At 43.5% G+C, this 12,773-nt stretch overlaps 1 protein-coding gene across 3 annotated transcripts in view; it reads left to right on the top strand.

The window, feature by feature from the left end:
* The first annotated feature begins 314 nt into the window (after positions 1 to 314).
* Positions 315 to 12,773, top strand: part of LOC122550094 (uncharacterized) — a 146,765-nt gene continuing 134,306 nt past the window's right edge. For all 3 annotated transcript variants that reach the window (XM_043690664.2, XM_043690666.2, XM_043690663.2), the window contains exon 1: positions 315 to 962. In XM_043690664.2, the coding sequence (XP_043546599.2) occupies positions 469 to 962 (494 nt within the window). In that variant the 5' untranslated portion in view covers positions 315 to 468. The remainder of the gene's footprint in view (positions 963 to 12,773) is intronic.

Below are 12,773 nucleotides of genomic sequence, written 5' to 3'. Positions count from 1 at the left end.
ATAGCACCACTATTAATCTAGGGGGCCATGATAAAGAAAATGTAGAAACAACGTGCAGGATTGCGGGCAAAAGGCGAGAGATTGGCAACGAAGTCAAAAATGCTCAGTGGAGGCGCTTACAGGCAGACAAGACGGCCCGAATGGCCTCCAAACAAAGCGGAGCTCACTTTGGAAGGTGGGCGGGGCCGTTCCCTATTGTTGTGATGACGCGATGCTCGTCTCCAAGCGACGGGCCACGGGGACAAAGGAGGTGCACAGGCGCAGAAGTGGTGCTCGGGCCAGGGGGCGGGGAGAGAGCCTTCACTCACCATGGCAACGATTGGCTTCCAGGCCGCAACCCTTTCCTGATAATATTATCTCTCTCGCTCTCTCGCCATATTAAAATCGACCCTCCGGTGGCGGGCGGTTGGTGGGTGGGGGGAGGAGGGTCCTGAGGATATCAATGAGCGATGAGAGGCGAGTAAAAGGATGATAGCGAGCAGCTCTGGCCTCTTGACCCTGGCTTCGTGCCTGTTGCTCTGTCGCTGCTCGGCCGCCCGGAAGACGATGGTGGTGCTGCACCATAACGACTCAAGCGAGTTGCCGCAGCCGCAGCCGCAGCCGCAGCCGAATCCGCACCCGCACCCGCAACCGGAGCCGCAGCCGCAGCCGCAGAGGCAGCTGCCCCAGCCGGAGCTATCCGAGTCACCTCAGGCCGTGTGCCCGGAGCTGTGCCGCTGCTACATCAACATCCTGTCGTGCCACCCAGCCAAGCCGGTGGGCTCGCACAGCCACGATGCGGCCGTCGACCTCGGGGAGGCGGCCCCCACCGAATCCAGCGGCAATGGCAGCAAATCTCCGCACTCCAAGCACAACAGCAACACCACGGAGGAGGATGAGAACAGCATGAAGATTCTCACTGAAATACCCTCTGGGATTCGAGGCACCATGTCTGGCAACGTCCTGACACCATTCACCGTACTGTAGGTTTTAAACCCCACTTTTTATTTCGGTAGACGTGTTGTTAAACTGGAACTAACAAGTTGTTTCTTATAGCACGACGTGTTTGTTACTTTTAGAAACAAAATCTCGATGTTTAAAATGTATTCCAACCACTACATCTAAAATACCACCATATCACCTCCCCAATTTTCTGTGAACCCCATTCAGTTCACTTCATTCTCATTGCACCTGTTGCCATATTGTAATACCCTCTCTACCCAAACAATGTTTTCTAATTCATCAAAATAAATGCCCAATCTCCACTCATTATCATTTCCAATTGCATTTTAATGTCGATCAGTAAAATGTAACAAAGATCTGGAGATCCGAAACAAAACCGGAAATTGCTGGAGAAACCTAGCAGACGGGCAGCACCTGATGAAGGACTTTTGTCCGAAATGTCGATTCTGCTGCTCATCGGATGTTGCCTGACCTCCTGTGCTTTTCCAGCACCACACTCTGGACTCTCATCTCCAGCATCTGCAGTCCTCACTTTCTCCCTGTGGAAAGAAAGCAGAGTTTCGAGTCCAGTCGGTCTTAATCAGAACTGAGTTCAGAAATGAGTCACCAGACTCGAAACATTAACTCTGCATTCTTCCCAAAGGTGCTGCTAGACCGACTGAGTTTCTCCAGAAATTTCTTTTATGGTGTCAAATTGTATTAGTTTGTGTCGGCTGTAAACGTGCCCTTAATAACTCTGGAGGTGATCAAGTACCGCAAAGCCCTCGATCACAAATCAAGCATGCAAACTGTACTTTCATTAATCATATTTTATAGCGCTGTGGTGCTTAATTGCAGTCAACAGCATAAAGAGTTGGAGCTTAATGTAGTTTGTATCTTGTATAGTTTACTGTTGTTTGGTCTCTTGTTTTTATTAAACTGTTCCCTTACTCATTTGAATGGATTGATCAAACATAATTTTCTCTATACACCATCCCATTCTTCAAAGTTTGGGTGAAGATTTGTAGCTCGGGTGCTCGTTGTTGTGGTTCTGTTCGCCAAGCTGGAAATTTTTGTTGTAAACGTTTCGTCCCTTGTCTAGATGACATCCTCAGTGCTTGGGAGCCTCCTGTGAAGCGCTTCTGTGGTGTTTCCTCCGGCATTTATAGTGGCCTGTCCCTGCCGCTTCCGGTTGTCAGTTTCAGCTGTCCGCTGTAGTGGCCGGTATATTGGGTCCAGGTCGATGTGTTTGTTGATGGAGTTTGTGGATGAGTGCCATGCTTCTAGGAATTCCCTGGCTGTTCTTTGTTTCGCTTGCCCTATAATGGTAGTGTTGTCCCAGTCAAATTCATGTTGCTTGTCGTCTGCGTGTGTGGCTACTAAGGATAGCTGGTCGAGGCATTTCGTGGCTAGTTGATGTTCATGGATGGGGATCGTTAGCTGCACAAAACACTATATAGTACAAACAGGAAGACAGCTAACGATCCCCATCCATGAACATCAACTAGCCACGAAACGCCACGTCCAGCTATCCTTAGTAGCCACACACGCAGACGACAAGCAACATGAATTTGACTGGGACAACACTACCATTATAGGGCAAGCGAAACAAAGAACAGCCAGGGAATTCCTAGAAGCATGGCACTCATCCACAAACTCCATCAACAAACACATCGACCTGGACCCAATATACCGGCCACTACAGCGGACAGCTGAAACTGACAACTGGAAGCGGCAGGGACAGGCCACTATAAATGCCGGAGGAAACACCACAGAAGCGCTTCACAGGAGGCTCCCAAGCACTGAGGATGTCATCTAGACAGGGGACGAAACGTTTACAACAAAAATTTCCAGCTTGGCGAACAGAACCATAACAACCTCCCATTCTGCATCAACATGCAAGAATGCCTTATTGCCACTTTCAAGCTACTTGCTTAACTGATGAAATGAATGCAGTGGTCTCTATAAATCTCAGACTGACTGATTATTGACTCTGTAACCTCAGTTTTGCATATTTTGCAACTTGTGCATTGAGACTATTTTCAGAACCTGGTTAGAGCAATTAGAATTAGGTTTATTGTCATACTCAAGTACTGAAAAGTATTGTCATTCCTGGTGCACCTTAGGTACAAGATACCTAGGCACAAAGTCTTAAGGCCAACATAGAAAAATAAAGAAATAAGTTAAAAGTTCTCAATTGGATCCTTAGAACTGAAATATGTGTTACCTGCCTACCTATAGCTTTGATTAATATTGTATATCTTACTTTGCTATGACCATTTGTCATTGTTAGACGAGGATAGAATGAATGAGAGTAAAGGACCAATGATAAATTTCATAACAGATCTGCTTAAGTGAAGCGATCAAACATTCCACAAAGGTTTCATAAAAGAGCCTTTACCTGAAGATCTAGTTAATGCTTAGAAGATAATTGTCTGACTCTAAAAGGAATTACAAATACATTACACGCAGTTAATTGATGAAAATGGTGTATCATAAAATAAATATTTGGAATGTTAAAATGGGCTATTTTGACTTTTGTAATATTGTACCTCATCCTATCCCCTTTTGAAATGTCTGGAATAAAGTTGTGTAGAGGCTAGGAATACTGCACCAAGTAACTCACCTCCTGACTCTCCAAAGCCTGTTCACAATCTTCAAAACACAAGTCAGGGGTGTGATGGAATACTCACTATTTGCCATATCCCTATCCTAACCCTACACTCATCCCTGGAACATCTGGAAAACAAGGACACCTATGTTAGATCCTACTCATTGATTACAGCTCTGCCTTCAACAACATTTTCCCCTCCAGACTGATCTCAAAACTCCGTGATATTGGTCTCGGCTCTGTCCTTTGCAACTGGATCCTCAGCTCTCTAACCCTCAGATGGCAGTCAGTGAAAATAGGTAACTGCATGTCCTCTACAATAACACTCAACACTGGAGCCCCCCTAGGATGTGTCATCAGTCTCCTACTGTATTCCTTGTGCACCTATGATTGTATTGTCAAATTCCAAACAAATGCCATCTGCAAATTTGCTATGGTTGGATGGATATCTAACAATGACAAGTCAAAATGCAGAAGGGAGATAGAGGGCTTGGTGACATGGTGCAATGACAACAACCTCTCAGTGTTGGCAAAACTAAAGAACTGATCATTGATTTCAGAAAGAAAGGAGGATAACACGCCCCATCTACATCAACAGAAGTGAGGTTGAGAGAGTGGAGAGCGTCAAGTTCTTGGAATGGCGATAATCGACAACCTGCCCTGGACTTCTCATGTAGATGCGGAGGTCAAGAAAGCACAACAATGCCTCTTTTTCCTCAGGTATCTCAGGAATTTTGGCATGTCCAGACGGACACTTACCAACTTCTACAGATGCACCATTGAGAGCATATAATCTGGCTGCATAATGGCCTAGTTTGGCAACTACTCTGCCGAGGACAGTAAGAAACTACAATAGGTGGTGTGCACAGCCCAGACCATCACGGAAGCTAACCTTCTGTCCATGCACTCCGTTTACTTGGCTTGCTGCCGTGGAATGGCTGCCAACATCATCAAAAACCCATTGCACCCCAGTAATGATCTCCTACAACCTTTTCTGTCAGGCAAGATACAGAAGCATGAATGCATGTACCAGCAGGTTCAGGACCAGCTTCTTCCTGGTCATTATTAGACTGATGAATGAGCTCTCTAGCCTCAAATAATGCTGACCTTGCTAATGCTGATCTTGCCTAGTGCATACCCTGTGCAATGTAACTTGTATGCCTCTAAGTTTTTTTTGATCTGTATATCCTTTCTTACTATGATTTGTTTGTATTGCTAGTAAACAAACTTTTCACTGTACCTTGGTATATGTGACAATAAATCAATCACTTGCCTGACTGAGTACATCTCCAACAACACTCAAGCTTTGCACCATTCAAAACAAAGAAGCCTACTTGATTGCCATTAAATCCATATGTACCATTACCAACATTCAGTAGCAGCAGTGTGTATTGTGTACAAGATACACAGCAGAAATCTGCCAAAGATCCTTATATGATTGATACCTTCCTAACCCACAACTGTTTTCAGCAAGAAGAACAAGGACAGCAAGTACAAAGGACAGCCACCACCTGCAAGTTCCCCTCCAAGCCATTCAACATCCTGGCTTGGAAGGAAATATATCGCCGTTCCTTCAATGTTCTTGGGTAAAAATTCTTGAATTCTCTCCCTAAAGACATTGTAGGTGTGCTACAGTACATGGATTGTAATCGTCCAAAAACGCACTTCACCACCACCTTCTCAAAGGCAACTGCTTTGTCATTCCAGATGATGGCTGATCATTTAACTTCACAGAATTTTTCTGCACTATCCTCATATTCCTTGATATCTTTAATATCTAGAAATATGTTAATCTTGAATATACTTAATGTCTGAGCTTCTACACCTTTCTCAAATGGAGAATTCCAAAGATTCATCAATCACTGAATGAAGATACTTCTGCTCGTGTCAATCCTATATGGCCTTACCCCTTATCTTGAGACTCAGTCCCCAGCGTTCCAGATCCTGTAAGAATTTAATGTGTCTCTATGAGATGATGTCTCATTCAAAACTCTAGAAAATATATGCTAGTCTTCTCATAAGACAGTCACAGGGATCAAATCAGTGAATCTTTACGTCAAGGGCAAGTATACCCTTTCTATTGTAAAGAAATTGAAATTGTATGCAATACTCCAAATGTCTCTTAAAAATGATCCATACAATTGCAGTAAGACTTTTGTACTCATACTAAAACCCTCTTACAACAAAATTCTAATATTTGCCATCTTAATTGCTTGCTGTATCAACATATTTCAGTGACTCACTGAGCACACCCAGATCTCTTTGGATATTATTATTTTCCATTCTTGCACATTTAAGAAAAGTTCTGTGCTTTGTTTTTCCCATCAAATTGATAGATTTTGATAACTTTGCATTTTTCAATGCTCTGTTATGCTCTTGCTTTCTCACTTAGCCTGTCTAAATTCCCTTGAAGCTACTTTGAAATCTCTTTACAACTGACATTTCCTTCTAGTTTTGTGTCACTAGCAAACTTGGAAATATAACATTGGGTCCCCACATTCAGATCATTAATATGGATTGTAAATCACTGAGGCCCAAGCACTGATCCTTGGAGTACCCCATTAATTACAAGCAGAGAAAAGTCCATTTATTCCTCAGAGAACCCCTGCAGTGCAGGCCATTCAGCCCATTGAGTTCGTACTGCTTCTTCAGAAAGCATCCCACCCAGACCAATCCCATGTGTTTCCCATGGCTAATCCACCTAGCCTACATAACCTTGGACACTACGGGGCAATTTACACGGCCTATACACCTAACCTGCACATCTTTGGACTGGAGCACCTGGAGGCCCATGCAGACATGGGAAAAATGTACAAACTCCACATAGTCGCTCAAGACTAGAATCAAACCTGAGTCCCTGGTGTTGTAAGGCAACAGTGCTAACCACTGAGCCACCATGCCACCCCAGAAATGAATTTAAATGTCACCCATTAAAGCAGGATGGAGATTTGAACCAACATACCCAGAGTGTCTGGATTACAAAACCAGCAACATTACTACGACACTACTGCCTTTCACTTCCTTTTAGTCACTTCTTTTTGTTAGTCATTCCTGATTCATGTGAGTAAATTATCCTGAATCTGATGTTATCCAATTCTAGTTACTAATATTTTGTATATGACTTTATCGAAAGCTCTTTATAAATTGAAATATAGCACATTGACTGATACTCATAGATCCAGAGACATTTATAGAATGAAAAGAGGTCATTTAGCCCATCATGACCATGCCAGTCAACAAAAATCGGACTACACTAATCCAATTTTCTACGTCTTGGCCAACAGCCCAGGAGGCTGTGTCAATGCAAATGAATATTTCTGATTCAACCACTCTCAGGCAGTGAGTTCCAGACTCCCAACACAGTCTGGGTGAAAACAAATTCTCATCAACTCTCCCCTTAGTATTCTATCTCTTACCTTAAATCTATGCCCCTCTATTTTGACCCCTCTACTAATGGAAGAAGTGCTTTCTTATCCACTCTGTTCATATATGTCATAATCTTATATACCTCTATTAGGTTATTTTTGAAATTTCACTGTTCCAAAGAAATCAACACCATCCTATTCAATGTTTGCTCATTGCTCAAAACCTTCACCATAAATAGTATTCTGGTAAATTTTCTCTGCACATTCTCTATTGCATTACATCCTTCCTATGGTGTAGTGTTACAAAGCTGTAGTTGAACCCCCCTGTTAATTAAACCAAGCACTCAGATTCCTGAAGAAGGGCTTATGCACAAAACGTTGATTCTCCTGCTCCTCAGATGCTGTCTGGCCTGCTGTGTTTTTCCAGCACCACATTTTTCAACCCCAAGCACTCAGAAAAGCCTATCTCACCTTGTAATCTGTTAAAATTCCACTATTTAAAGAAAAAACATCAATTTATTTTTCTAACTAACCGTGAACATTAAACAAAAAAAACTATTTACAAATCCAAGCCCCCCTTTCTCTTAACTATTTACTATCTAACCCCAATTCTACTAAATATGCTGTTCCAATAAACACTAATTAAAATTACATTAACTTAATCTCAAAATATTCCGACTTTGTCTTCCCTGCTGTCTTCAGTTTTTCTGCTGATCTCCCTGGGTCATCTTTCTTTTTACTGCAAATAGACTTTACATGGAAAGGTACCTTTGATAGAGGGGATTTTAAAAATTTCTTTAAGAGCATATTATTAGATGGGCAATTAGCTCTCTGGTAGTTTCTCTTTCGACAGCAGTTGCTCTCTGACCAATTTTCAAAATGTCAGCATTTTATACCCCCCCCCCCCCCCCCCCCAACAAATGATCATCTCATTATGGGCAAAATAATAAATTCAAACTCGATTGGGTTTTAGTATTCTGGGGCATAATTTAAACTGATTGTTAAATTTGAATCATTGTCAAAACAGCAACCAAATCTCAGGTATCCATTACACAGCCAAATGTTACATATTTTCAATTTTCCAGTACACTCTGGGACTGCCATCCAGTTGTATACACAAGTGCTTGTAATCTCTCAATTCAGAACAGCATTCTCTCTCTTAAAAATACAGTATGCACCTTCAACCTCATAACAGTAGTTACCAAAATTGCACATAGTACAACAATTGTGATCTAACCAATGTAATATACATTTTGTAAGCCTCTCTTATCTAGTATTTTATGCATCAGGTGATAAAGGCAAGTATCCCAAATGATGCCTTAATTTTTCTATCCACCTGCCCTACTAACTTCAGGGATTTATGGATATGTTCTCAAAGACCAGAGGCCTCTCCTGTTCAGTACTTTCCAGGGCCCTGCCATTCATAGTGAAATTCCTTATCTTTGTTAGTTCTCCTCAAGTGCTTTACCCTAACACATTTCTCTGTCCAAACAAGCAGTTTGTTGACATCCTCCTGCAGATTATGACTCCTCCTCATTATTTACTACCCAATCAATTTTTGTGACATCCACAAACCTCTTGATTATACCCCCTATATTTAAGTCCAAGTCATTTAATGCAAACAATAAACAGCAAGCGAGCCCAGTGGAACCCCCTCAGAAACTGACTTCCAGTTACAGAAACATCATTTTACCATCACCCTCTGCTTCCTGCCTCTCAGCTAAATTTGAATCCAACGGCTCCCATGCACTCTTACTTTCTTGAGCACTTTTCCATGAGGGGCTTTATCAAAAACCTTGCTAAAATCAATGTAAATCACATCAAACGCATTATTCCCACCAACACATGCAGTTACATCCTCAGAGAATTGGATCAAATTAGTCAACACAACCTTCTCTTTACAAATCCACGGCGACTATCCCTCATCAATCCATGTCTCTCCAAGAGTAGATGTATTCCATCACTTAGAATTCTTTGTAATAACTTCCTCATCATTTGAGGTTAGTCTGTCTGGCTTGTAATTTACTGGTGTATTCAATCCTCCTTTTTGTAAAATAATGGAACAATGTTAGCAGTCCTCTAGTTGTCTCAAGCCTCACCTGTGGATTTGCAAATTACACCCAGGACCCCTGATATCTCTTCCCTTGCATCCCTCAATAGCCTGGGATACATCTTTCCTGAGTATACCACTAATTAAGTCCTCAAAAACATCTAGTAGGTTTAAAGCTATAGAGGTCTACAGAACAGAAAAAAAGACCCTTTGGCTCTGAGTCTGTGCCAGACAAAAACAATCACCCAACTGTTCTAATGCCATTTTCTAGCACTTGGCCTTGTATGCCTCCATGTTGAAAGTGCACACTCATTCACATTCATAAGGTCATTGAGTCATACAGCACAAAAATAGATCTAGATACTTCTCAAGGGTTTCTGCTTTTACCATACTTGCAGACAGCTCAAAATTCATACTACCCTTTGCGTGAAAAAGTTTTTCCTCATACTCCCTCTAATCCTCCTGCCCCGTACCTTAAATATATGGACTCTGATTGTAGAATCACTCCACTAAGGGGAAATATTTCTTCTTATCTGTTATGTCTATGCCCCTCATACTTATATACATCTCAACCAGGTCCCCACTCAGTCGCCTCTGCTCCAAGGAAGGTAACCCCAGTCTATTAAACTCTCTTCATAACTAAACCCATTCCAGCGCAGGTAACATCATGATAAATATGTAGATAGGCCGACTAGGGGGGAAAAACAATGACTGCAGATGCTGGAAACTAGATTCTGGATTAGTGGTGCTGGAAAAGCACAGCAGGTCAGGCAGCATCCGAGGAGCAGGAAAATCGACGTTTCAGGCAAAAGCCCTTCATCAGGAATACAGGCAGAGTGCCTGAAGGGTGGAGAGATAAATGAGAGGAGGGTGGGGTGGGGAGAAAGTAGCATAGAGTACAATATGTGAGTGGGGGAGGGGATGAAGGTGATAGGTCAAGGAGGAGGGTGGAGTGGATAGGTGGAAAAGAAGATAGGCAGGTAGGACAAGTCATGGGGATAGTGCTGAGCTGGAAGTTTGGGACTGGGGTGAGGTGGGGTAAGGGGCAATGAGGAAGCTGTTGAAGTTCACATTGATGCCCTGGGGTTGAAGTGTTCCGAGGCATAAGATGAGGCATTCTTCCTCCAGGCGTCGGGTGGTGAGGGAGCGGCGGTGAAGGAGGCTCAAGACCTCCATGTCCTCGGCAGAGTGGGAGGGGGAGTTGAAATGTTGGGCCACAGGGCGGAGTGGTTGATTGGTGCGGGTGTCCCAGAGATGTTCCCTAAAGCACTCTGCTAGGAGGCATCCAGTCTCCCCAATGTAGAGGAGACCGCATCGGGAGCAACGGATACAATAAATGGTATTGGCTGATGTGCAGGTAAAACTTTGATGGACTGCGGGGGGAGGTCGTATTGGATTTGGTGCTAGGCAATGACCCAGGCCAGGTGTCAGATCTCTTGGTGGGAGAGCATTTCGGTGACAATGACCACACCTGCCTCACCTTTACCGTAGGCATGGAGAAGTGTAGGACCAGACAGTATGGGAAGGTATTTAATTGGGGGAGGGGAAATTATACTGCTATTAGACTGGAGCTGTGGAGCATAATTGGGAACAATTGTTGTAGGGGGAAAGCACAACAGAAATGTGGAGGCTGTTTAAGGAGTAATTGTTATAAGTGTTAGATAACCTTGTCCCACTGAGACAGGCAAGGAGTGATAAGGTGAAGGAGCCTTGGATGACAAGAGAAGAGGAGCTTATCGTCAAGAGGAAAAACGAAGCTTACTTCAGGTTGAGGAAGCAAGGAACTGGCACAGCTTGAGAGGATTACAGGGTAGCTAGGAAATAACTGAAAAATGGACTGAGGAGAGAGCTAGGAGAGGGCATGAAAAAGCCTTGGCAGGAAGAATCAGGGAAAACCTAAAGTCTTTCTGCACTTACGTGAGGAAGAAGAGAATGATCAGAGAGACGGTAGGGCTGATCAGGGATAGTGGTGGGAATTTGGGCCTGGAGTCTGAAGAGGTAGGGGAGGCCCTAAATCAGTTTTTTCCTTCACTATTCAATAGAGAGAGGGAGCCCGTTGATAGTGAGAACACCATGGACCAGGTTAATAGATTGAACAGACTGATATTAAGAAAGTAGATGTGCTGGACATTCTGGGAAGCATCAAGATAGATAAGTCCCCAGAGCCAGATCAGATATATCCAAGTTACTACGAGAAGTGAGGAATAAAATTGCTGAGCCTCTGGCGATGATCTTTGCATCCTCACTCTCCATGGGAGTAGTACTGGATGATTGGAGGGAGGCGAATGTTGTTCCTCTGTTCAAGAAAGGGAATAGGGAAATCCCTGGGAATTACAGACCAATCAGTCTTACATCTGTGATAAGCAAGGTACTGAAAAGGATTCTGAGAGAAGGGATTTATGACTATTTGGAAAAATATAGTTTGATTAAAGATCATCAGCATGGCTTTGTGAGGGCCAGGTCAAGCCTCACGAGCCTTATTGAGTTATTTGAGGATGTGACGAGACAAGTTGATGAAGGTGGAGCAGTGGATGTGGTGTATATGGATTTCAGTAAGTCATTAGATAAGGTTTCCCCACAGTAGGCTCATTTAGAAAGTTAGGAGGTGTGGGATACAGGGAAATTTGGCTGTCTGGATGCAGAATTGGCTGGCCGAAAGATGACAGTGAGTGGTAGTGGAAAGTATTCCTCCTGGAGGTCGGTGACCAGTGGTGTTCCATAGGTATCTGTTCTTGGGCCTTTGCCCTTTGTAATTTTTATAAATTATTTGGATGAAGAAGTGGAGGGGTGGGATAACTCAAAGATCAGTGGTGTTGTAGATATCATAGAGGGTTGTTGCAGGCTACAAGACATTGACAGGATGCAAAGCTGGGCTGAGAAGTGGCAGATGGAATTCAACCTGGATAAACGCGAAGTGATTCATTTTGGAAGGTTGAATTTGAATGCTGAATATAGGAGTGCTGAGAGAAGGTCAATGACTCAATGCCCCTTCAATACCACCACACCCAAACTCAATGCCTGTGGCTGGACTACTTACTTATTTGGGAGTATTCATCTCTGATATTTTCTCCAACCTATACCAGCAATGACAGCTTCATCAGCCTATTTCATCTCACTCAATCCCACCTTTTATCTCAGTCCAGGAAAAAATAGCCTATAATGGTGCTGAAAAAGCCAGGACTACTGGTGGAGTGCCCGACATTCAGCTCCTGAATCCTTACATGGAAAAGACCCTGACCCTCACAGCCTCAAGTGGCTGATTGACCATGCCAAAGCCCCTGGAATGATATTGAGGTTGCCTTTGACTTTGTATGCTGGGGCCCCCAGCCTTAAAAGTGTCTCCTTAGATTTAACTGAGACATACTTCTCTTTGAGTTTGGGACATGGACAATTGTTTGAGGCACATGCAATTAATTTGGCGCATATATTGCTGGCACATGATATGTGTGGATCATGGTGGTGGCACGGTGGCTCAGTGGTTATCATGCTGCCTCACAGCACCAGGTACCCGGGTTTGATTCCCTCCTCGGATGGCTGTCTATGTGGAGTTTGCAAATTCTCCCTGTGCCTGCATGGGTTTCGTCTGGGTGCTCCGGATTCCTCCCACAGTCCAAAGATGTGCTGGTCAGGTGAATTAGCCATGCTAAATTGCCCATTGTGGGGTAAATATAGGGTAGGGGAATGGGTCTGGGTGGGTTACTCTTCAGAGGGTTGATGTGAACTTGTTGGGCCAAAGGGCCTGTTTCCATATTGTAGCGAATCTTATCTTAATAAAACTAACATAGTATGGTGCCACACAGCAACATTTCCACCTCTTGAATGATGA

Source organism: Chiloscyllium plagiosum, unplaced genomic scaffold (assembly GCF_037043375.1).
Source record: "Chiloscyllium plagiosum isolate Xiang-an unplaced genomic scaffold, Cpla_swu_hap1 HiC_scaffold_5, whole genome shotgun sequence".
Taxonomy (NCBI): domain Eukaryota; kingdom Metazoa; phylum Chordata; class Chondrichthyes; order Orectolobiformes; family Hemiscylliidae; genus Chiloscyllium; species Chiloscyllium plagiosum.
The sequence above is the reverse complement of the archived record's forward strand: the minus strand, read 5'-3'. Positions and strand labels throughout refer to the sequence as shown.